The following is a 27,061-nucleotide window of genomic DNA, read 5'->3' as shown; positions in this document are numbered from 1 at the left end:
CTTTCGACCGGAACCGTTTTGAGCTAAACCGTTTCGACGCGAACCGTTTCGACCCGTACCGTTTCGACCCGTACCATTTCGAAGCCGAAACGTTTCGAGCTGAACCGTTTCGAACCGAACCGTTTCGACCCGTACCGTTTCGAAGCCGAACATTTTCAAGTCGTACCGTTTCGAACCGAACCGTGCCGTTTCGAACTGAACCATTTCGAGCTGAACCGTTTCGAACCGAACCGTGCCGTATCGAACCGAACCGAACCGTTTCGACGCAAACCGTGCCGTATCGAACCGTGTTGTATCGAACCGAAACGGTTCGGCTTCGAAACGGTACGGCTTCGAAACGGTTCGGGTCGAAACGGTACGGTTCGACACGGTTCAGCTCGAAACGGTTCGGTTCGATACGGCACGGTTCGGTTCGAAACGGTTCAGCTCGAAACGGTTCGGTCCGAAACGGCACGGTTCGGTTCGAAACGGTACGGCTTGAAACGGTTCGGCTTCGAAACGGTACGGGTCGAAACGGTTCGGCTCGAAACGGTACGGGTCGAAACGGTTCGCATCGAAACGGTTCAGCTCGAAACGGTTCGGGTCGAAACGGTACGAACGGTTCAGCTCGAAACGGTTCGGGTTCGAAACAGTTTGCGCCAAAACGGATTTTTTTGATTTTTTAGAATTTTTTAGAATTTTTATGATTTTTTATAATTTTTATTATTTTTTAGAATTTTTTGGAATTTGTTTGGTTTTTTGGAATTCTTTTGATTTTTTGGAATTTACTATTTTTTTTGTTTTAATGTTTTGGAGTTTACACTTAAGTCCCTGTGTTTCTAAAACTGACGCAAACCGTCCCTGAATTAGTTAGTTAACTCAAAGTTAACAAAATAAATAGATGAAGTTAAGTTAGTGGACTGAAATGGTCCCGAAAATGAAACTAATGGACTGAAATCGCAATTTTTATACTAATGGACTGAAAACGTTATTTTTGACAAACCTTAGGGACGAAAACAGTAATTAACTCTTTTAATAAGCTTATAATTAAGAAGTTATGGTAATAATAGTGATTTATTATTTTATTATAATAATTTGCAAAAGAACATCGCAAATATGAGATTTTGCAATTGAATTTTCTAAAAACTGGCAATAGATGCAAATCCACTAATACTACAGGGTCTTGTTTAATTCAGGTTGCCTCTCTCTCGTTCCTAGTTGTTATGCATATATGTATGTCTCTATATATGTTCTAAATTCCTTCCTGATTTACACCCTTATTTTTTGTAAAATTGCCCAAACTAATGTAAACTGGTAACTTATATACTAATTGCTGCATACGCGTTTAGGTAATTATTATTGCAGTATTTAGTATGTGTAATACTCATAGAATAATAGGTATGTAGACATAAATGAAATTCACATTTGTTTATAGTGATTTTATCGATGTTCTTGTCCTCTTGGTCAACATAAATTAACAATTCTTTTGTTTGGGAGTAGGTAAAGTGTAGGTATATATAGTTGTCAGCTAGCTACATAACAATGAATTGGCCGGTTTGTACATTTTTATAAAATAATTATATTATAATTAATGTCAAGTTGTCAATTGTTAAAGAAATCGCTTTTTGTTTCTTCTTTTTGAACGGCAACTTTCATTAAAACAAACCAAATTAAGAGGCCAACCACAGTTAACAAGAAACTAACACGGAGATGCTACAAAACCCAGAAAGAAATCGTTTTATTGTTGTGTCACACCCATGGTCCGATAAAAGAAATTGTTTATTGAGCTTGAATGAAAATAAACTAATATGAAGTTTGTATGACTAGAAAACTTGACCATTCATTTTATTGAAGTTTGTAAACGAACACAATAGTATACTTATACCACCCCCTTGATACATATTACAAAAGTAACCAATTTGAAATGCCAACGCCCACTAGGAAACAAAGCATGCAATGCTTGAACAATGTGTGATTTACGGATGTTTTAACAATGTGAGATATGACAGCTTCCTATCTTTCCTAGCTAAAATACCTCACCCTTTTATTTAAACATCCTATATAAAAGTCCATTGTTAGTCCTCCTATACCTGATACAATTTGGGCCTACATGGGCTGAAAACAGGAAATTAAGTGGCCATTTGCCTATGATAGATAGTTGTTGTTGGGCTCAAACTAGCAGCCCAAATGAAGTACATATTTTTAAAAACAATCACAGTGGGCCAGTTGCAATTGTTCTTCACATCAGCTGCGTGCGTTCGAACCACCACTTTTCCCCATAATCACGCTCCCAAAAAGTAATTTATGCCTCCGTTTTAGTTGCTGTTTTGATTTCAATCGTTGCCCCCTTTGTGGGTTTGTTTTTTATTGTAAATTTCTGCTATTTGTGACTAGTGTTTTCTTGTTCGTATTTTTTTGCGGTTGATTTATGAACTAGAGAGTTTTTTGTGTTCGGTCCATTGGGTTTTTTACGCAGATGTGAAATTGGGAATGTATGTTGCGCTCTTGTATGTTTGTTGGTTTTGTTTTTCCTTGTTTTGGAAGGGATTTTAGCTATTGAGTTTGCATGCACACCAGGTGTTTGGTTTAATGCCTCAATGAAAGATGCCTCTTTGTTACAGTTTTTTAAATGACTTTGTTTTCAGTGTGTAACTATGTGGCGTTTTGGAGCGGATCTCAGGTGGGTATTTTGTTCTATTCGTATCTAAATCATAGATGTAATTGAACACTTGGTAAAATGAAATAGTTAAGCTGGCTTCTTATTTGAGAACCCATATAAAGAAATTAGCAATTACTCGATAACAAATAGGCTTACATGTATATCTGAATAAATTACAATATTTCTTGGTCAAAACATTACCCCTTTGACCCGTTTTAACCAACCCGTTTCTGGCCTCCATTGGTGTATAGCCACTTTTTGTTTGTTTAACAAGTGTAATTCAGAAAAATTTTCAGTTATCTAAAGATGATTTTATATATATATATAAATTCAGTTGTGGGGTGTGGAGAACATGCATGCTTGCCATTTCACTCTGTCTAAGCTCTTATAAGTTAATTTTTTTTTAGTTTATAATTTATGCATCATTTTGATAGACAATACATTCTTGCTGAACTGAGGGAGCATACTGACTTTGACTTTTTTTCAACTTGTTTTACTGCTTTCATGCTATTGGTTCAATCGACTTCAATGTGTATGTAGTGTAGATTTTTAATAAAATCAGAAAATTGATCATGTGTATTCCTTAGCTTCTTTTGTAAACTAGATCGACATTCATGTCGTAGTATCCAGTAGATCATTTTTCATGTCCAAATTGGGGATGAGTGCTAAATTAGGGTTCTCGAACCTAACAGTCTAGGTTTTCGATTTAATTGATTCAAAGAAAAAAAAGTTTGTAAATAACAGGTTATATGGATGTTGATATATACCAAGACTCATATTTATATATGGATAAATTTCACATACACTTGAACGAGTGACCCACTGACCCGTTTCTTTTTCAGGAAAGTTTATGAGCTTTTAATATTAACTAATTATGTTATTTGTTCATAAAAATAGAACTTTAGTTTGATAGCTGTGTGTAGATTTGTATGTTGCATCATACGTACCATGCATGCAGATTGCTTTTGGAAATGGTCACTTAATCTGTTAATTGGACTATATCTATGTGATTCATTTGGATATTTTAGGCTGCTAATGTTCACTTTGAAAGTAGTTTAAAAAGTAGGTATGTTCTGATTTTTTTATTTTCTACATCAGTTAGTTGTTAGCTGTTATTCATACAAACCCTATAGGTTCTTTTATATCCATATTTCATTTTATTAGATTAGATTACTTTTTACTATTTGTTTTATTAATATACAACACCTTAATTATGTTTGTGTCCTAGGTTACCTTTCTAATACTGCTATCTTTTACATGACCACTCACTCTCTGTTCGATTAGGTTAAACTGAGAGTTGTGTGTGTATAGGGATACCGATGGGAGTAACGGTCAAGTCATCAGTCAACATCGGATTGAAAACAGGGTACTCTGTTTTGGTCACCGTAGCAGCCGGTTTCGTCGGAATCCACATCAGCGCCGCCTTGAGATGCCGTGGTGACTACCTTTTAGGGTTAGACAATTTTAACAGTTATTACGATCCTACCCTCAAAAGGGCTCATCAACATGTATGGAAAAAAGTGGGCTTTTCATTGTGGAAGGGGACATAAACAACACCGGTTTGCTGAACGAACTCTTTGAGATAGTTCATTTTACTCATGTTATTTATTTAGCTGCTCAAGCTGGTGTTAGATATGCAATGAAGAAACCCAAAATCTTATACTCATAGTAATATTGCTGGTTTTATTATTGTTCTTGAAGTATGCAAAAATGCAAATCCACAGCCTGCAATTGTTTGGGTATCTTCTAGTTTTGTTTATGGGTTGAATACAGAAGTACCCTTTTCGGAAAAAAGATTTCGGAAAAAGATCGAACTGATCCTATACGCTGCAACGAAGAAAGCGGCTGAAGAATTCGCTCAGACATATAATCATATTTATGGGTTGTCTTTGACGGGTTTGAGGTTCTTTATGGTTTATGGACCATGGGGTAGACCCAATATGGCTTATTTTTTCTTTAGTAAAGAGAAGTATTATGGTTCAGGAAAAAGAGTGATCACTGAGGCGCAATACAACGCACTGATGCAAAAAGTTGTAAGCTTGTTCTTGAATTCTTGTTTCTTTTGATATATTCGCATGATTGATTTATTACTCCTGCACTTTCTGAAAACAAATTATCTTATTTTCAACTGTTGGTATATGATTATGCATCAAGTAAGGAGGAAAGAGGGATCTCACACGATGAACAAGTTTTTGTGGTCCACGCGAATGTAATTTATTGTCTCAGTATTATTGTAGGATTCATGGCTAATAGAGCAAATTTTATTTGGTTGGATTTGTATCATTTTTTGGTATTCAAAAATATAGAACACATTAGTTTAAGTGTTGTGATGTTTCTTGTTTAGTTTCTTGATTGAAGGTTGACTTGCTGTGTGTATGTGTTTTTTTCTTTTCTTTTTATTATTAATTTCTTGATATGAGTTTGGTTTTTGTGATCTCATGATACATTTTTACATTCAGCATGACTTTATGATTTCCTTTGTTTTGTTACCTCTTTACTAATCTTTCTTTTTATTGTAATTTGTCAACTGAAGTTGCTAGTATAGGGTTATCAAACAATCGTGTCGTAATAGTAGCTGTGCATTCTTCCCATCTAAATCGCAATCATCAGTTGTTACAAAAGTCTATTAACAACCTAGGGCAATAGTTGTGTAAACTTTACAGGTCATGTCTACTTTGTTTATCCATTATTTATGACATATTGCAACTGCATGAATACCTTCCGAGTTACTACCAAGAGAATTAGATCTTTCAAGGATACAATGTTGTCGGGAGATTAAATTTTTGTGCATCGCAATCAAGCTAAAACTTAGCTAATACCCTACGTTCACTGTGAGTTAGTTTGCAGCGGGATATTAGTTAATCAATGTGTTAGGTATCACTGTTTCATCGTCAACTGATACACAATATGCGCAAAACAATAAACAAGAGTAGAAGAACAATTGCTATAAGCACAAGGTATTAATCAAAATTGATTGTTTCAATACATCATGTAAAACTAGCTATAAATTAAAATTGAATTTACATATGGTTTTCTAGCTAACGCTCTAGCTATGAAGAGGGTGACATGCAAATTTTCTCTGAATTTGCACAACATTAAACTATGGGGTCAAGTGATAATAATATCAATGCGGACTCGTGTATCTATATTCTTGTTGAGACGTATGGAATTGACAAGTGACAATTATGTATAACATCCTCTCAACAGATTGTCTTCGTCAAATGATAGGCATACACGTGGCATCTCTTTTTCATTAGCGAGACTTCATCAATCTTCACTAGAGGTAACTCGCTTCAGTGGTAAGTTACCTTAATCTTCATCAGATGGTAACTGGTAACTTGACAATTGACATCATAGGCTAGTTCCATAATCCTCATTAGTGGTAACTTGCCGTCAGAGGTAATCTCCATTAATTCTTCATCAATTATAAGTTCCAATCAGAGTTACGTAACTTAGCCCAAGGATTCCTTGAATTAACAGCCTAAAAAACAACGAATAAATGTCTAGTTAAAAAAATCCATCTGTTTTTTTACAAACAAGCGAAATTAATTAAAAATGCTTAATTGGGGAAAACATTGACTTCGAAATTGGGTCCCTGAGAGTTGGGAATACCCACCTATAGCATTTGTCCATGCGTGTGACTTGTTGAGACATTTATGTCCATTACTTATCCTCGTATAACTTCAAACGTAATGAAAGTTATTCCCTTTTTAGCTTGAATCATTTTCCAGTCCACTTCTCTGTGTCTAGTTGCACCAAATACGAGTCTGCAGTCTGCTAGATCATGGATTAGCTCCGTATCCCTATCACTTAATAATAATAATAATAATAATAATAATAATAATAATAATAATAATAATAATAATAATAATAATAATAATAATAATAATAATAATAATTTTTATATAAATTTAGACAAAAAGTTCTTTGGATTGATCAAATCCGATCCATTTTGAACGACTCCAACAACTACTAGTAACCATGTTGATTAGTCAAAGTTTTGGTTAAGTTAAAGAAAGAGAAATTGCTGAATATTTGAGTTGCATACCACTGAGATGCATGATAGACTCGCGAGAGTTTTGTTCCAAGTTACATGAAGCTTATCTTGAATTTGTTTCTCATGTTTGTTGCTTCTTTGATTTCTTATTCAACCATATCTTGAATCTCAGGATGTTTCAAGAGCATGTAAATGAACCAAATTATGGAAATAGATGTAGCCTCCTTTCCACCAATCATGAAGTATTTTGGATGTGTGTTGTTGATTTGCATAATATCTTCTTTCTCAACTGCAATTAAAAAACTTCAAGGGTCAAACATTACACTTTGATATTGATGGCCTAACCCATTAACGGATATAACTCTTTTATACGTTAATATTTTTTTTTTTTTAAATTACACCATATTAACGAGCATTTCATTCTCTTTAATTCGAGCACCCCGTTGCTATAGTTTCCTTAAAACAATTACAGGATTTTGAATACCCGTTAGTTCATTACGTGATTTTGAATACCCAGCACATGACTACGTGATTTTGAATACTTATTACGTGATTACACATTCAGTATAAATCCACTACGTGATTACACGTTCAATATGATTAAAAAAATATTAACGTATGAAAAAGTTATAGCCATTTGAAAATCAAGGGGGGAGGAGTTCAAGTGGGAAAGGACCAGAATACCCTTTTGCTATTTGTTTCTTCAATTGTTTGAATCTCATATTTATGAAAATGCCACTGGATTACTTTGAGCCATTGATCTTAAAAGATCAATGGCTTACATACTCACGTATGCTTCGTACAAGACTCGTCTTGTATAGAAGCCAACCTCTATTTATTTTATATTCAATTCAATTATATACAACAAATAAGCTATGGTCTCAACCAAATAATATGTGTGTGTAATATAATTCTGTGATATTTTGATGGGCTCAACCAAAAAATGTGTGTGTAATATAAATAATATATGTGTAATATAATTCTGTGATCTTTTAGGCAAAAAATATATATTAGGTGGGGGGAACCTTATTTACATTTTACCCCAAAACTTGCAAAAGAATAGAAACAACCATACAAGTGGTTCTAAAGTTATTAAAACATAATCAAAACACATGTTACTTTTTAAACACTCCTTTAGGAAAAGTTTAGACGACTATTCTAAATAGTATATTTTCTGTAATCATAGTTAAAACATGAATTGGCCATAAGGTCAAAAGAAAATCAAAATGTTTGTACCATAGTCCAACACTCCAACCCGCCTCAGTTCAACCCTACTAAAAAGTCAACAATATTATTAACCTGAACCTGTCTTGACTCGTTATCCAACCCACCCATAATTTTTAGAGGAAAAAAAGTACAAGCTTACCAGAAATGATCTTGTCCATCATCAAGCACTTTGACCCTTTCCTTTAACTTAGCCTCTGGTCTGATATTTGACAATTTCTTAACACCTTCACATTGAATATTGAATCCAATTGATTTTCATGAATAAATCCTGTGTTATATCATGAATACTAATAATCAAAACCAGTTTGTTATATTATGGGGTAGTCAAATGTTGTTGACTTAAAAGGAACTTACACTTATGTCATCGACACTTTGTCTGTTATTAGCTGATTCCGTAATTATATGCGCGAGTTTTATGGCGTTTACTCGAGATACTTTCCCTGAAAATTCACACCTTGAGACTTTTCTCTGTTCTTGAATTTGACCTGGTCAACTGTGAATGTTCCATCACCCAGAAGATCCTTTAGGATATGTGACTGCAAAAGTTTAGTTGTAATATATAAGTTCTTCACAGACTTCATATCAAATTAGCTATGTTTTTTTATCATAACTCCGCAGTAGACAAAATGCAGATCTAAACTCTGATTTGTATCTTCAACTTGTGAATCAGATTCAACTTTGTAATGGAGACTCGAAGTAACTTCAATCAAATTTCATTATCTATTCCTATAACACTTCAATAATTCCACAAACCACACCAAAACCCTAACTAAAGTCAACTCACATCCATTGGATAAACTGGCAACCAAAAAAACAAAATTAACCGTACAATCACACAAATCAACTGATTAACACCTTAAAATCGCACCCTATCAACCTACAAAAGCAAGATCAACAAAACTCACAAACAAAACAATAACAATAATAATAATAATAATAATAATAATAATAATAATAATAATAATAATAATAATAATAATAATAATAATAATAATAATAATAATAATAATAATAATAATAATAATAATAATAATAATAATAATAATAATAATAATAATAATTAATTGGCATGTTTAACTCACGAAAATCAAAATTAGTACACATTGTGAAATCAGTTCCAACGTATAAATTAAATACACCACTAATCATTCATTTACTAGTAATCGGGTCGAATTTGCCACCTCTGCCTATAACTGAGTTTCAATTGCTGAGTTGTTGTCACATATGGTTTTATAGATGGTTATTGTATTGCATGCTGATTTTTGATGGTGAACTATGAAGATTACTTTTCTTTTGGTAATGTTACACTACAAGAAGAATTCACACCTCGATCTGAAAATATTGAAACTATGCACCTCTTTTTGGATGCATTTCGACATGCTTATGTTAGAAGTTGTAAAATTTAGATACTAAATGTTAGGCAAGCGCTGTTTATTTATGAAATTAATAGGTAAAATGACCATAACTCACATTTAACATTTTGGGAATAAATAAGGTTTTGTGAAATGAGGGCACTTGATCATATATTTGATTTTAGTTTCATTCTGACTCAATCCAGTCGAAACCTTTTGAACCATTTGCATCGTGCGGGTTCCTTCTAGTGTATTATTATACAACGCCTTAATAATTTGTTTGTCCTAGGTTACATTTCTAATATCGCTATTTTTTACATGACCACTCACTCTCTGTTTGATTAGGTTAAACCAGGAGCTGTTTGTGTGTATACGGATGCAGATGGAAAAAACGGTTAAGTCATCAGTCAACATCCGATCAAAAACAGGGTACTCTGTTTTGGTCATCCGTATAATCATATTTACAGGTTGTCGCTAACGGGTTTAAGGTTCTTTACATGGTCCGTGGGGTAGACCGGACATGGCTTACTTTTTCTTCACTAAAGATATCTTGAAAGGAAAACCAATTCCCATTTTTGAGTCCAGTAATCATGGGATCGTTGCGCGTGATTTTACGTATATTGATGATATTGTAAAGGGTTGTTAAGGTGCGTTACACACTGCTGAAAAGAGTACAGGAAGTGGTGGGAAGAAAAAAGGGGCTGCACAGTTTAGAATTTTTTATTTAGGGAATACTATGCCTGTGCATGTTTCGGATCTTGCAAGTATTTTGGAGAAGTTGTTGAAAGTGAAAGCGAAATGGTGATGTCCCGTTTACTTGTGCGAATATTAGTTTGGCGGAAAGGGAGTTTGGGTATAAACCAACGACGGATCTTCAAATGGGGTTGAAGAAGTTTGTTAGATGGTATGAGAAGTATTATGGTTCGGGGAATAAAGGTGATCATTGAGGCAAAAAGTGGTAAACTTGTTCTTGAGTTCTTATTCGTTTCGATATACTCAACATGATTCTTTTGTTAATTTTGTACTTTTTGAAAACAACTTATATTGTTTTCAACTGTTGGTATATGATGTTGCATCAAATTAGGAGGAAAGAGGGATCTCAAACTCGTGCAAATGTAATTTTTATGTAGCATTATTATTGTAGGATTGTTGACTAACAAAGAAAGTTTATGTGGTTGGACTTGTATGGTTTCTAAGAAAGAGGTATTAATTAAAAAATGTTTTTCGTTTTCAGCTTCTAATTTCCATTTATTTTGAAATTTTACTTGTCAATAAAAAATTATATCAAGATAGAAGGTAAACGGGCAACAAGCTACACGACTATCCCTTTTTGAATACAAAAACTAAGTCTTTTAAAAACTACATCCATAGATCTCGGGGTCATAACATTACTAAATCGAATGTTTCAATACATAATGTAAAGCTAGTCACAAATCACAATTGAAATTCAAGACGATATCCTAGCTATGCAAGGTTCTACGACTTGCAAATTTCCTCTGAAGTTTGCACACATAAGTTCATGCACCGAATTCACTCTCAACTACTTGACACAATAAGCTATGGGGTCGAGTGATAATAAATTCAATGCGGACTCATGTTTTAGTTATCTTGTTGAGATGTACGAAATTGACAAGTGACAGTTACGTATAACATCCTCTCAACCGATTGTCTTCGTCAAATGATAGGCTAACACGTGATATCTCTTCTTCATTAGCGAGACTTCATCGATCTTCACTAGAGGTAACTTCTTTCAGTGGTAAGTTCCTTTAATCTTCATCAGATGGTAACTTGACATCATAGTGACATTAGAGGCAAAATTCCATTAATTCTTCATCGGTTATAAGTTCCAATAAGAGGTATGTAACTTAGACCATGAACGACAAGTGCCATCAGACGCAACTTGTAACCGCTTCAAGGGTTGCTTGAAATTAACAGCCTAAAAAACAACAAATAAATATCTAGTTAAAAATCAAGCCCTTTTTTTTACAAACAGTCGAAATTAGTTAAAAATGCTAAAATTGGGGAAAACCTTGAGTTCAAAAGTGGAGCTCTAGATGTCGAAATTGGGTGCCGAGAGTCAGAAAACCCGCCTATAGCATCTGTCCATTCATGTGGCTCGTTGAGGCGTTTGTGTCCATTATTTATCCCCGTATAACTTCAAACGTAATGAAAGTTATGCCCTTTTTAGCTTGAACCATTTTCCAGTCCACTTCCGTGTGTCTAGTCGCACCAAATACGAGTGTGCTAGATCATGGATCAACTCTGTATCACCATCAACGTGAAGATTAAGCATCAATCTGTACTTTGCACTTTTGTTTTCATTCACCTTGAAAATGAAACAATTTAACTAACTAGAAGAAAATATCATCTGCACATACGCAGATTCTTGAGCCAAATAAATTCTTTGTCCCGCTTGTGTTTCTGCATCAAAACGGTAATCATGTCAAAACCGTAAACATACGATATACATCTTATGATGATCTAGATACTTTTGCTTTGGTCATACGACATAACTTGAAGGTTGACTGTTAAACAAGACCACATAAAATTTTACAAATCAATGGTTCAGTTACATGATCTGAACGAAAAAGGAATGATGAATATGGGTTGTATTTTTACTAACCTGCAAAGCTGTAAACTTAAAGATGCTTTGTGGATGAAAGCAACAATGTGATGAAACCATCTTTCAGGGTTCGAATGCATCAAACTTGACCCTTACTTCACCTCATAACCAACAGACAACATCAAAGCATATAAATCAGCATCTGAGGCTTTTTCACTCACACCGTTTGCAAATTCTACCACATTTGTGACATTGTTCTCATTTTTGTTGTTTCTTTGCTTTCTGTTGCAGACTTATTCTGAAGCATGTAACTGAACCAAGTTAACACAGTAGATGTAGTGCCCTTTCCAGCAATTATGATGTATCTTGGATCTGTTTTGTTGATTTGAAGAAACCTTGATAGATTTTCTTCTTTCTATAACTGCAAATTTTAAATATTCAAGGGTCAAACAACACTCTTTGATGTTAGTGTCCAAACCCATTGCTTTTAAAATTAAATATAACAAGGATGTTTAAAAAACAACTTTTTTCCATAAAAGATGATGTGGAACCTGTTGCATTTATATCCCAGTTATAAAACTCTTGTCAGAACAATGAAGAAGAGTAGTAATCAATTTTGAAATAAATATAATTTGTATGACATCAAGAGTCAAACTGTACTTCATATTTTGTGGATGCGATAACTTTAACTCATTTATATATAATACAAGGGTTCATGTGGTTATCTCAAATGGATCAAATAGTATTTTGAAAAAGTATACTTAAAATGTGTTATTTGTATACTTATAAAGTATACACATGCTGTCAAAATCAATTCCAAAAGCATCTTTGAATAGTGAATCCAACCTGCTATCATTAATTAATCCTCTGTTATATCATGAATACGAATAACCAAAACCAGGTTGTTATGTTGTAGACTGAAAGGAACTTACGCCTATGCCATTGACAGTTTGATTATTATTTGCTGATCCAGTCATTATATGCCCGAGATTTACACCATTTTCCTCAAGATTACACTGCCAAAATCTCTCATTCACCCAGAATATCCTTTACAATTATGTCATGGCTAGAGGATCCTGCAAAATATAGTTGTATTATATAAGATATTTTATTCGATTATTCCACTAAATTGAAACTTGTGATCTAAGATAATGAGAAAGATGCTTGATCTATGTGTTTTAAAAAATCAAATGGATTGAAATTGAAAGGGCATGTTTTTAATGGAATTACTAAAAGTGAATCATTGAACAAACTCAATTCAAGCAATTGCAAAAAGGATAATGAAACAGGCTAAGGAAAAAAAGAAGCACATATCCATTCAGCCCCCTCTGATTGAACAGATTCTTGAATATATCAAACCGAAAGTCAAGGTGATATAAATAATAACTGCATGTCTAATTGAAATAAATTTGAATTAAGAAAAGAAAACATCAGAGTAAGACATGATTTCAATCAAAATGTTGTAAAAAAATAGATATTCAGTTGTGTAAACATCCACTTAACCCTTTGAGAGATATTAAACATGTTAAGATATTAATTTAAACACATGAACAGTGATTTCAACGTATAAATTATTGTTATCATTAAAATTTAATTTTAGGTACTGAGCAACAAATTCCTAGTCCAAAACAAAAAACAAACACGCACAAGACTGAGAATACCAGTTTATCTTATGGAAATCAGAGGGTATTTAATAAACATGTACCTTTATTAGTCTTATATGTTGATTTCGGGGATATGAGAGATGAGTGGCCAGTAGTGGGAGCCTCTTCCTTCACACCTTTCTTTCAATTTTGGGCAATCACCATATATACTCAAACTCAGAAGGGAAGGCAACAGCGTCTCTGGTAGATCTTTCACCTTTGGGCAATACCCAATGTACAGATGTTGAAGAGATGTGAGGTGTTGGAGTCCCGTTGATAGTGATTCCAGATTATCAAATTCGGATATTACCAAAGATGTAAGAGAAGAAGGGAAAAGGGAAGTTGGAAAATTCCTTACATGGGGTTCACCCAGTAACATTAGGTCAACAAGGGAAGTTGGAAAATTCAGATCCCCCCACTCTGATATGGGCTTCTTCTTCAACCCTTCTAGTGTAAGTGAGCACAATTTGGGAGGCCAACGCCCACCATGAATGGAAACATCAATACCTGGACACCTTCTGATTTTCAGATCTTTTAACAAGGCGAGATTCTTTAGCTCAGGTAATGACACTAGACGTTCGCAATTACTAATTGACAAAAAGGTGAGGTTTGATAGCTCAGGTAATGACACCAGACTTTCACATTCAGAAATTTCAAAATGGGTGAGGTTTGATAGCTCAGGTAATGACTCCAGACTTTTACAATCACTAACTGACAAACTGGTGAGATTCGATAGCTCAGGTAATGACACCAGACTTTCACATTCAGAAATTGACAAACGGGTGAGGTTTGATAGCTGAAGCTCTGGAAGTGACACGATATGTGGGCATCGCATTATATCCAGGCTGGTGAGGTGAGTGGAGTTACTCAATTCACTGATTGATCTTAGATTTTCCCAAGCAATAATAGTTAGGGTTTCAAGCATTGGCATGCTTGTTTTGTTGATTTTTCCCTCAAGTTTATAACAACCCCATATTCTAACTGATTTGAGCTTATTCCCTCCTTCTTTTGGGAGGTAGACATCTGTAATAACTGAACAATAACGAATATCCAAACTCTCAATGCTATTTGGACAGCATAAACGCTTTATGCTACTACAAGAATTTACAGACAAAGTTCTAAGAGATAACAGGCCGGTGCTGCTCCCAAAATTGTCATCCTCCTCTTTCTCTTCTAAACTTACCAAACCTGAACATCCCCGTAAACTCAATTCCTTTAATCTCACAAGAAGCTTACTTGCCTCTGTTTCTGATTCCCACAAGTATTCTATTTCATTACATTCTTCAATACTTAAATCTTCAACTTCCTTAAGATACCGCATAACTCCTCTCCACACCTCATGTGTAAGCCCTAAGATATCAATTATTCTCAACTCAGTGACTGATGAAGCTACCTGAACCAGACTTCTCAACACACCATCACCACATCTGTCAATTTCAAGAACCTTGAGTGAAGGCAGTGCTTGAAGTGAGACATTAATCAATTGTGGACATTTCTTTACATAAAGCTCTTTAAGGCATGGAAACACTGCTGCTGAACCCTCATTTTTAGCTGACCACCTTTCCCATCCAGACATATCTTCAAATGTTAGCACTTCAAGTGAACGGAAGGCGTTAACATCATTTCCGGTTAACTCCAGACCTATGAGTTTAACCTCATCCATGCCTTGAATATGCAACCTCTTAAGTGATGGGAGCAACCCAAATGGGGGTAGAGATGTGCATTTTTTACAACCACGTATTGACACATCAACCAACTCATGAAAAGAGCGATCACCAACCCAATTTGAAATTTGTGTTCCCCCGTATGACACCATTGAAAGCGTTTTCAACGTATCACTATTAGGTTTCAGCTCATTGAGAACTTCCTCTTCAAGTGTATCCGTTCGTGAGCCATCAAACACATCAACCCATTGCAGCTCTAATCCAGTAATCTTTTTCAGAGATAAGTTCGCCTCCCGTGCATGCTTTGCGCTTTGCACTTTGTGCAATCCCTCAATGGAAACTTTCCCATGGAGATTTGTTAATCCCTTGAGCTCATTTATTGCAAAGCCATCATCTCCTTCAATGATGATCTTGGAGAGAGTCTGTAGGCTTTCCAACTCACCAATCCCCAATGGCAGCTTCTCCAACGGAGTATGTCTTATGTCCAAATGTCGTAACCTTTTAAGATTTAAGAAGCTTTTAGGCAGGTTTGTTAACCCCCAACACTCAGAAACGATCAATGTCTATAGATTATAAAGGTTTCCAACATTCTCTGGTAACTCTTCTATATTTGTTCGAGATAAGTTAAGATACCGCAAGTGTTTCAAAGTACCAATGAACTCCGGTACCTCACTTATCTGAAAACGACTCAAAGAAAGGACCCTTAACAATGTTAACTCTGGAAGTAAGTCATCCAAAATCTTAGAAGATAAGTAACAATAGCCCCAACCTTTATCCACACCGGGAGATACTGCTAAAAATGTTCTCAAGCTTTTGGCTCCTTTGAATGCCTCAAACTTTTGGTAACCTACATACTCCTCGCGAGTAAATGACATATGGCGATACTTTACCAAAGCTTCTGGATTTGTCTCCATATGATTGTCAAACCTTAGAAAAAATTCCCCGGCAACAAAAGTGGCCAAGTCATTCATCAGATCATGCATGATAAACAATGATTCATCATTCGGTGCATGTTGGAAAAATGACCTTGATAATAAAATTTCAAAATATTCACGGCCCAAGCGTTCTGGTGACTTGGATGGGTTCAAAAACCCTTCTGCCATCCACAACGATACCAACTCCTCCTTGTCAAACAAAAAGTCTTTGGGGAACAAGGAACAGTATGCAAACAACTGCTTCAAATCTGCAGAAAGTTCATGGTAGCTTATCCTAAGTGCCGGAACAATCTTATCACTATTTTCCACATCTTTACCACTTTCAGTGGCATTACCAATTTCTACATCCCATATCTCGCTATTCAACACCTCATCCCAGTCTTCTCTATCTGTTTTCGTCCTTAAAAGCCTTCCAATTGCCTTTAAAGCCAAAGGCAAACAACCACACTTTTTCACAATACCTTCACCTTGCGGTTTAAGTGTCGTGTGTGAGTCGAAGTTATCTACCCCCAATGCATGTACTGCAAATAAACGCAATGCATCTTCACTCGACAAACTCTTGAGACGGTCTACATTATGAAAACCTATTTGTTTGAGCAATTGCTCCTTACGAGTTGTCATGATTATCCTACTTCCAGGAGCACATGATAGAAATGGGCGCACTAGGTTTTCCCAATCCCCATAGTTTTCACTCCACACATCATCAACTACTAGTAGAAATCGTTTGCCCTTAAATTGCTCTGCAATAGCTATTTGAAGCTTATCTAAATCTTCAAATTTCTCGTTTTTGGTAGTAGTCACAGACTGAAAGATGGTATTGCTTATCTTAAAAATATCAAAATCATCTGAAACACAAACCCATGCCTTGGGTTCAAAGTGATCCTGCACCTTTGTATCATTGTACAAAAGTCTAGCGAGAGTGGTTTTTCCAACCCCACCCATACCAACTATAGGTAAGACGCTAAAGTTATCCTGAGATGACCCATCATCATCCCCCAACAACTTTTTAAGCAATTGCTCTTTCTCAACTTCTCTTCCGACAACATCGCGCTCTGGCAAAGAGGTTTCGCTTCTTCTACTAGTATTTCTTGGCTTCTCATCTATCTTAAGCAAACCTAGATCTGTTTTTCGTTTTTCTAGATTTTCTAAGTCTCTGTTGATACTATCTAACTTGGGAGACAGCCTATGAGTTAGTGAGAAATTTGTGCAGCATGATGGGATGAGCTTTCTTACCTTGCTGCAGATGATTGCTCTTGATTCCAGGGTCGGCTCACGATGCATGTCTTCGGTAGCCAAATCGTCGAGTACGTCATTGATATCGTAAGCCAGATGTTGGAGAGCATTCAGCCATGATTTGACAGATTTATGAGTCACCTCCTTCTGGGAAGCATCGTTAAGCAGATCTTGGATCCTGGACAGTGTGCTCTTCAACTCCTTCAGCTCGTTGTGAATTCCCTGAGCGCGAGCAATTCGCTTGAAGGCTTCATCAGACAGCTTCTGGAAAAGGACTTTGACGAGTTCAGTAGCAATAGCTTCAGCCATTGTTTACTGCAATTACAAAAACTGGAACTATGGATCTAAATGATCAATGAGGAGTGCATTGAAATAACAGTTGTAACACATGTTTATAGTACAAAAATAAACCGTATCCTTAGAGAATAACTTGTTGGATAGTAGCAAGTTATTCTATTCGTGTGATTATTGTGGAAAAATTTTCTTCTTAAATATTCTTGTGCATGTTCTGGCTGGCAGACTTTATCGTCAAAATAAAGCAAAGAATTTGCTTTTTTGTCAAAGATAATCATGTGGATGTAATTGTAGGAGCATCTAGTAATGGGTTTTCCGAAATTAAAAAAAATAGTTCCTTAGTTTTACTTTTAAAAAAAGGAATAATTGATTTTAATAATCCTAACTATTAGCCATTGGCCGGCAACGGTTCCAACTTCAAAAATAACCAGTGGTGGTCTCACCTTTTCATATATTGTAAACCAATTGACCTTTACTAAACCGAAAACGATAAGAGGACAAAAAGAAATTAAGGTTATGTTAGTAAGGGTCCATTAGTTTACAATATGTGAAAAGTGGGATCACCACTGGTTATTTTTTAAGTTGGGACCGTTGTCGGCCAACGACTAAGAGTTTGGATTATTAAAATCCATTATTCCCTTAAAAAATTAAATTTGTTTGGACGAGAGATGCTATTCACGTTACCCAACCCACCCACTTTACAACATCTACTATTAACACTTGAGGAGTATATATAAAGTTTAAACCTCATTTATTTATTGGCCAAAATGGATATATCAACTTTTCACCAATGGTGGCAAAACGTGTGGGTCCTGCAACGTGTCAAAACAGGTTATTTTGAAAAATGGATCAGATAGTCATCTATAGAGGATTTCACAATGAATCCGGTCTCATCCAAAAAAATCATATTATAGTAATCCATTTAAAAATATGAGGCTACACAAAAGTTTAAGCATTTAAAAGAAATAAAAAATAGATAGACCGCATGACCGCATGTAAAAGACTGAAAAGTTGTTTTCGTGCTCACATTTTTTGAGGAGAAAGAAAAGAAAACGTGATACACTTTTATGTACATTAAATGTAAAATCTTTTTAGTTTAAAATTTGTAATAATGTGATGTAATATAACACTTTGTGTCGGAGGAGAAAGAAAAAAAAAACGCGACACTTTTATGTATGTGGATATCCTTTAAATGGTAAAAAAAAAAACAAGCATTTTTTCTTGTTTGCCAGGTGTTAACATTTTCTGAAATTATACAGAAAATGTAACGTTATTTTGGGTAATTTTTTTTTTGTAAAATGTTACATATAATGTAATACTTATTGCTCATTTTTTTGTTTACTGGGTGTTTACATTTTTTGAAATTGTACAGAAAATGTGTGTTTACACGTGGTGTAACTTCATATATATGTACAATATATGTAACATCTTTCTTTGTAGTGTACATACCAACATGTAACATCTTTTTGTAGGAAGACGACTTTTGTAACAATGTGATGTAATATATAACACTTTGTGTTGGAGGAGAAAGAAAAGAAAAAGCGTTACACTTTTATGTATGTGGATATCCTTTAAATGGTAAAAAAAACAAGCAATTTTTCTTGTTTATTGGGTGTTTACATTTTTTTGAAATTATACAGAAATGCAACGTTATTTTTTGTACTTTTTTTGTAAAATGTTACATATAATGTAATACTTATTGCTCATTTTATAGAATGTAACCTTAATAAGATGGTACATATAAAGTAACATTTTTTCCTCATTGGTTACATTTTTTTTTTTTGTAAAATGTTACATAATATTTATTGCTCATTTGTAGAATGTAACCTTAATAAGATGGTACATATAAAGTCACATATAATGTAACCTTATTCAACGTGTATATCTAATTTCACCTAATGCTTTTAAATTTATTTTTTATATACAACACCGGTGGCCCAAACACCGATAAATTAAAAAAGTATCGTAAAACAACTTTATGAACAAAATACTTAAGTTACAAAATTTTGCCCCCACAAACGTTAAGGTGCAACATTATTATATAACCTAACAACGCAAACAACACACTTGTTCTCTAAAAAACAAAATACTTAAGTTACAAAAATACTTTTTTCTTTTCTTCCAATTCCGTTTTGCTCCCTGTGGTTTGGTAGTTTTAACGGTTTTGCTCCAATTCAACTGTTAAAAATAGCCATTTTACTCCCTGATCTATAAAGTTTATCTCTATTTCACTCCCCGCCCCTAACGCCATCCAATTCAACTGTTAAATCCTGGTCACATGCCCCTCACATGAGGGGCATTTTAGTCTTTTACCATTCAAACTTATTAATTTCCCTTTTTAATTTTCACACATTTTCTCTCTCACAACCCCACCCACACCATCAGACACCTCTTCTTCTACCCCCAAACCACCACCACCCAGCCTGGTCAAGACCCACCTCTCTTCACCGGCGAGCTACACAAGACTGCCATCAACCCACGAACATCTTGTTTCCCTATTGTTTTTCCAACCGACCTGCAAACCATTTCCACCCCGTCATCACAATCACCACCAGGAAAAACCGTAGTTCAAACTCAATGGAACATTGTTCTTGCAATGGTAACTACAAAATCAATAATGTGAGCAAAAGACATTAAAAAATACATAGAAGAAAAAGCATTGCCCTCACCACCACAATTTGATACCGTCGCACCACATTCACCATGCAAACACAACCGCGTCACTGTTCGCCGTCACACCGTCACCAACCTACAACCAGTAGATTAATTTTCTCGGTGTCCTCTGGTCTCCGGTGTGCCTCCGAAGGGGTGAAGCAGTAGAGGTTGTGGAGGGGTTATCGTTTTTCCCGGCGTCCTCCGGTCTCCGTTACAGTAGCCGCCACTGTCGTATTCCGCCCAGTCCCACCACCCTTTGGAATCAAGCTATGAATCCCATCCCATTCAATCCGAATTCCAACTTTTTTCGTCCTCAAAGTTTCAATTTTGACTCTAACTTCAGTATCCAACAGTAATTTCAACGGCAGCCCAAATTTCTACTTCAGATCTGATCTTATTTTGGTGACAGTTTCTGTGTCAAGAAGCAAGGAGGTGGTGTATAATTGTGAGTGAATAATGGTGATGTTATTGGGTTTGATGGTTAAAGAATTAGAGAAAGATCCGTTTGCGAGTTGGGTTTAGTGGTGGTGGTTTGGGCGTAGAAGAAGAGGTGATGGTGTGGGTGGGGTTGTGAGAGAGAAAGTGTGTGAAAATTAAAAAGGGAAATTAATAAGTTTGAATGGTAAAAGACTAAAATGCCCCTCATGTGAGGGGCATGTGACCAGGATTTAACAGTTGAATTGGACAGCGTTACGGGCGGGGAGTGAAATAGAGATAAGCTTTTTATAGATCATGGAGTAAAATGGTTATTTTTAAAAGATTGGAGCAAAACCGTTAAAACGACCAAACCACAAGGAGCAAAACGGAAGTTTACTCTAAAGTTTAACTCTTGTGCGTATACATCTTGACAGTTCTGTTTCTAGTCTATTAACCTGTAAGGTAGGAAATCTATTCAAGATTCACCGTTTAAATGATTGTTCTGAACTTATAAATATTATAGATAATCCAAACTCAACTAAATAAATTGTCGTAGCGACTAGGTAGTTCATAATATATATTATGATCTCTATGAGCTTATACAATCCTAACCGAGCCAGATCGAAGTGGTCAGTTGTGTGCAATTTATATGTTGCGAGAATAAACAAATATGTGACTGTGCGAGAATGCAACTTTTCCAAATTTCAAAGAAAAAGAAGTGTGATTTCTTCGACACGGATAAACATCTAATGTGGTTACAAGAAAACTAGACAAGTTCATTAAACTTCATAATTATACCATAGATTACTAAACTTTGGTAGTTTGGCATATAATAACCAGTTAACCACAACAAAACTACATCACACACATAAATATAATTCAATTCAATGTAGCAGTGTAGCTATCTAAAAGTTAACAAAATCCTGCTATTTTCATTTCAAAACATACTTTTCAAAAATGTCAACTTGGAGTAAAAAAAAAAATATGACTTAAAAAAAAGCAACATAAAAGTAAGTACCTCAGCATGAGGTTGACCAGCTTTGGGATTTAAAAAAAAAAGCAACATAAAAGTAAGTACCTCAGCATGAGGTTGACCAGCTTTGGGATGAAACCCTTCACCAACAATTACCCCATCCTTAACAATGACACAACCCACCATAGAATTAGGGCTAGTACACCCAATAGCCTTTTTAGCAAGCTCCACACACCTTCGTATATAAAACCCATCATCTTTCTTTTCATCATCTTTCCCCTGTAACCCTTCCATTCCAATCCCAGCTGATACCAAATGTTTCGTTGAATTGTTGGGTGATTCAGATACCCTTTTGGTTGAATTGCAAAACCCTTGTTTGAATTTGAAAACGGAATGAAATATAGTAAAATGGATTGGAGGTAGGTTAGGGTTTAGAGAGTGAAAGTAAGATGAGGGTTTTGTAGGGTTGATATTATAATTTGAAATTGGAAGTGTTTGTGCATACATTGTTTGTAAATATGAATGAAATCTTAATAGAAGTTTTGAAACAATGAACAGTTTGTTGAAGAAGACGTTGAATTCAACCCAAGTTTTGGTGGCAGGAAGAAGGGGTTTTGAAGAGTGAAAATGTGAGTTCTGCTTCAACAATAATTATATTTTCTGTATATATTAATTAATTAATTTATTTATTTATATTTTGTTTTGTTTTTTTTTTTTTGGGGTTTTTTTCATATTAAACTTTGTATTTTGAGTAAACTTCTGTTTTGCTTTCTGTAGTTTGGTCACTTTAATTGTTTTGCCCCAAACCTTTAAAAATAGCTAGTTTACTCCCTGATCTATGAAGCTTTTCATGATTTCACTCCCTGCCTCTAACTCCATCTAAATTGTTTATTAACTGAAAATATATTTTGGTAATTTTAAATATAAAACTGAGGGTATTTTAGGAAAACTATAAATAAAAGATTATATTATATATAATAATAAAAAAATAACAAAATCATCATCTCTCCCTACACTCTCTTTTATGCATCCCCAAAAACCCTCATCTATATGTAGAACCTTAAAATCTACACCTTAAACCTTTTCCCTCATAACAAATTAACAACACCCCTAAATTATATGAACAAAAAGGTTTAGACATCAAGAAACAATATCAACTTTGCGATTATCTTTAACAACACCCCCCCAAATTATCTATTAAGCCGCTGCCACCCCAGCACTACAAGAAAGGTGGCCTTTTAGCGACGACCCCTTTAGCGGCGACAACAAATAAGTCGTCGCTAAAAGCCCAATCCGTGTCCAGGCTTTAAAACCAATCCCTGATCGTTGATCTTGGGTACATCTGACGGTCCAGGTTTTATTTAACTTTAGGAGTACAAAACCTATGGCGGGCAAACCATTCACTCATTCCCCCCCAAATCGATCCACTGGCACTCCCCCCAAATCGATCCATGAGCCCTCCCCCAAATCCCACGGTGCTGCCAGATTGCTTCAACCCGGCGACAGCCGTCGCTCGCCGCCACGACCTGCAGCCTTCGGAGTCAACTTACCTCCTCAGTCGCTCGCGCGCCGCACCTCGTCCGCTGCACCAGGTACCTTCCTTTTCTTCTGTTTTATTGTTTTGGTTTTCCTATTTTTTGTGGTAATTGAACACATTAGGGTTTCGTTGGTTTTATGGATTAAGTATATGGCAAAAATATGGAGTGATATTGGATTCTGTACCTTTTTTTTTTTGTTCTTTGTTTTGATGTACACTTGGGACCTAGGGTGTAAGTAATGTTGTCTGCAAGTTTTGAAAGGATTCTTTAAGTTGTTTTTGAACGGATTCTACAAGTTTTGATGTACAGTTTTTTTTTGATATATTGAACAGATTTTAAAGTCAAATAATGTTGGGTGCAGCGTTGAGAGGGGGGATGTTGAGATAATGAGAGGGCATGGCTGAAATTGTGTGCTTGGTATAAGGTAGCATCGTCAAAGATTTGGTGAGCCCTTCTTATCTATGGCTTCTTATCCTAATAAGAATTAAGAAACTCTCTAAAGGTTATTGCCTTTTCATCTTTTTTGTTTTTTGAAATATTTGGTGTATATTTTTAAAGATACCTTTTTTTGGTGAATTTTAGGTTAAAGGTGTTTGCTTTTGATTGATACATGCTCTTTTGGTGTGTAAGTTATGTGGTTTCTAGGATGGATAAGATTAGGGGTGAATTGTTTTGAGCTACTAGTTGGTTCCTGTTATGGTTTTTATTTGAATAGAAGGGTGTTAAATTGGTCAATTGCTTGGGCACTTTACTAGAAAATTAGAAAAGAAAGTAATACAGAGGAGACCGATTTGGGTTAGGTGTAGCACTAGTACTGAAGCAGAAGTTAAAAGTTTTATTTATGTAACGTTTTTGGGCTAATAAATGGACACTCACATACCCTTCTGCTTAGTTGTTTAGATGCTCGCTGAACGTTTTGAGGTTTATTATTGACTTTGGTTAATTGTTCTTAAAAACTAATTGGCAAAAAAGAGCACAAATAGGATCTCTATGTGTGAAATGAAGCTCCCTTTTATGACTTTGGTTAACTGTTCTTGAAATGAAGCTTCCCTTTATGATGTTTTTTGGGATAAAAACCATATTTACTTTTGAATTCAATAGTATGTTTTCTAGGGATAACTGAGCTATGCCCAACGATATCTTGTTACTTTTAGTGGCAACGGTGGTCTATGTTGTCAAAGACGCAAGGCGCACGCGAGGCGCATCGGCCTTGCCCGGAGCCTAGGCGCAAGGCGCAAAAAAGTGTGGGCTTTTTAAAGAAAAGCGTACATAGAGCAAAATATAAAAAATGTGTTTCTTAGCTGGAATTTGGTTGAACTCGTGCGTGCCCACACGTCCTGCGGACACGAATGCAGCTCCAAAAACACGGGCCAGCGTGAGGCAGTTTTTGCACGCACTCGGTTTCGTTTTTTTTTTTCAGTTTTTCTGCTTATCCACTGCGCCTCAACACCGTTTTTGCGCCTAGGCGCGCGCCTTTTTGCGCCGCAGCAGCGTTTTTTTTCAAAAAAAACCGTTTTTGCGCCTAGGCTACCACCAGGCCCTATAGGTGCGCCTCGCTGCGCCCGGGCGCCTAGGCACACGCTTTTTGCGCTTTTGACAACATAGACGGTTGTTAGTGCATATCACATTTTAGCAATTACTCTCTTTATTAGGGTTCAGAAACATATAATAGTATCAAGTTTCTCTAGGAAAGAAAGTGCTTTCGGATGCATGGACTTTGGATACCGCTCAAAAACTGTATGAATGGCTGAGGCTGAATACAGAAGGAGATAAACCTTCAGCTAGAATGTAAGGATGTATTTAAATTGCGAGTACAGTATTGGAACTTGTCAAGTGGCTCTGTATGAAGAGTTTATAATGATGTTTTTATACATTGTAGCTTTACTTGTGCATTATATGCATGTTAATCTGTTTGTATTTTACTCTTCTCAGGTATGCTACAGCTGGTGCTCGCTCGGATGGTATGTTTTTGCTTTGTGGTGGAAGAGACACTTCAGGCGTGGTAGGACTTAGCGTTTATGTGTATGTTTTATAGCGTTTATGTGTATGGACTCTTGCACCTGGAGTTTCACCGTCATCAAGGTACCAACATGCTGCGGTAAGTAAAGCCTTTATTAGTTTTGAGTTTGAACTCACAGAAAGCAAGCTCGCAATGTATAACGAGCTGAGTTCGAGCTTATAAAAAACTTGAATCAATTTCTTGTCGAGATTTTTTAGCCTTGTTACTTTCGGGGTATCCTGATGCTATGCTTGTTCTTTTTTTTTTTCAAATTAAGAAGCTTTATTATTATTATTATTATCAAGGTTTAAAAGAACGGAAACGAGTTTCGAGGCGTTTTCCCTTTGCCTCATGAGGCGTAAGCCTCGAGGCGAAACGAGGCGTAAGGCCGAGGCGGTATTAATAAATAAATATAAAAATTATATATATTATAAAAATAATAATACTAACTAATTTCATCATCAGATTCATCAAAATCATCAAAAACATGCATAAAAAGGCATGAAATGCTTGAAATTGACACAAAAAGTCAAAAACAGTAAAAACAACTATGAAAATCCCATGAGGCGCACCTGAGGCGCAGCCTTTCTTAGCGCCTCAGCCCCTCTGAGGCGCATGTGCAGTAAAAACCCCATGAGGCGCGCCTCCGACTCGTTTTTTAGCCGTTTTGCCTCGAGGCGCGCCTTGAGGCGCATGCCTCAAGCGTTTTTTAAAACCATGATTATTATTTATTTATTTATTGTCTTAACTTGTTCTGTTTGGGTCAAAGATGGTAACATATTGGGGATGGTAATATTACCGGAACTCAATATGACCCACTGGTCACCCATTCTGTGATCTTTGATATACCATAATGAATTGTAACTACTTGCAGCCTGACAGGGTTACAGACATCTGTAATAGAAACAAACTTTAGTTGATTATAAGAGCACACGAATGTGTAATGAATGGGTTCGAGCGATTTGTTCACGGACAGTTAATTACCCTTTTCTCTGCGACAAACTATTGTGGTATGTTTTGGTTTTTTTCTGGTTCAGTGCATTGGTTGTTTGTCTTAATGAATAGTTTAATTGTGCTAATTGGATTTAGGGACTGCTAATAATGCTGGACCTTTACTAGTGATCGGCAGAGGATTGGTGGTTGTTCCAAAACTGATTCACCCGTTGCCACCACCACTTGAACCAGAAACATCTCCAAAATCTGTTGAAGAGCGCCACTAGATGCAGGTAATGATTTTTGGCTTTTTGAAGAAAAGAGGGTCGATCCAAACAAAATCTATTTGATTTCTATCTTTCTATTTGTCAAACTACAAATGTTTGTCGTCCCCGCCACAACACGCGGGTTGAAAGCACTAGTTACTACCGTTTTAATATAGTGATATAAACAAACTGCTATGTAATTTTTGGTTGTTTGAATGTGAATTACTGTTTAATTCTTTGTATACTTATGAACGTTTTGGTCCATGTATGTGGGTAACAAATGTAAATAGCAGTAAATTATTTTTTTTTTTCCTTTTTTTTTACTTTTAGTGGCGACATATGTCGCCCCTAAAAGTCACAAATGTCGCCGCTAAAAGTCATTCACAATAGCGACGACAGACCCTTTTTAGCGACGACAGGTGACCAATAGCGGCCGATCTATAGCGGCGACCCTTTAGCGACGACATGTCGCCGCTAAAAGGCAATAGCGGCGACAAAAAGGACTTTTAGCGGCGACGCCTGTCGTCGCTAAAGGTGCCTGTTTCTTGTAGTGCAGGTTTGAGAAGAAAGGGCTGACATCAAGGCAAGAAAAAGGTGTTGAGGCTGGGAACGATGGTGAGGAACTACCGGAGGTCAGTCGCGAGTAAAGTGTGGCCAGAGGTGGCGACTGGTTGGAGCGCTCTCTCTCTCTCTCTCTCTCTCTCTCTCTCTCTCTCTCTCTATCTCTCTTTCTC

At 35.9% G+C, this 27,061-nt stretch overlaps 3 protein-coding genes and 1 pseudogene across 9 annotated transcripts; 2 read left to right on the top strand and 2 right to left on the bottom strand.

Moving 5' to 3' along the window:
* Positions 1–2,235: 2,235 nt before the first annotated feature.
* Positions 2,236–10,187, top strand: LOC110910489 (annotated as a pseudogene).
* Positions 10,188–13,493: 3,306 nt separating this feature from the next.
* Positions 13,494–15,236, bottom strand: LOC110913239 (putative disease resistance protein At3g14460). The gene has a single exon (XM_022158086.1). It carries the CDS (start codon positions 15,234–15,236, stop codon positions 13,494–13,496), a length of 1,743 nt encoding a protein of 580 aa, XP_022013778.1.
* A 410-nt stretch (positions 15,237–15,646) lies between these two features.
* Positions 15,647–17,643, bottom strand: LOC110913238 (putative disease resistance RPP13-like protein 1). The gene has a single exon (XM_022158085.2). The coding sequence runs from the start codon at positions 17,559–17,561 to the stop codon at positions 15,648–15,650; it is 1,914 nt and encodes a 637-aa protein (XP_022013777.2). The 5' UTR covers positions 17,562–17,643; the 3' UTR covers position 15,647.
* Positions 17,644–22,814: 5,171 nt separating this feature from the next.
* On the top strand, positions 22,815–26,589 carry LOC110910486. 7 transcript variants are annotated; one of them, XR_004876589.1, is made up of 7 exons: positions 22,815–23,183; positions 23,462–23,573; positions 24,818–24,917; positions 25,062–25,090; positions 25,165–25,227; positions 26,003–26,138; positions 26,218–26,589. XR_004876589.1 is itself a non-coding variant. In XM_035981747.1 (5 exons), the coding sequence occupies exons 1-4, from the start codon at positions 22,976–22,978 to the stop codon at positions 26,042–26,044; spliced, it is 342 nt and encodes a 113-aa protein (XP_035837640.1). In that variant the 5' UTR covers positions 22,815–22,975; the 3' UTR covers positions 26,045–26,138; positions 26,218–26,589. The 7 variants fall into 7 exon arrangements, 1 of the variants encoding a protein (XP_035837640.1); XR_002576204.2 differs by having other exon boundaries at positions 23,491–23,573; positions 25,062–25,227; XR_004876590.1 differs by lacking the exon at positions 24,818–24,917.
* The last annotated feature ends 472 nt before the right edge of the window (positions 26,590–27,061 follow it).

This window comes from Helianthus annuus, chromosome 13 (assembly GCF_002127325.2).
Source record: "Helianthus annuus cultivar XRQ/B chromosome 13, HanXRQr2.0-SUNRISE, whole genome shotgun sequence".
In the NCBI taxonomy this organism is placed as follows: domain Eukaryota; kingdom Viridiplantae; phylum Streptophyta; class Magnoliopsida; order Asterales; family Asteraceae; genus Helianthus; species Helianthus annuus.
This window is presented reverse-complemented; position numbering and strand designations above follow the sequence as displayed.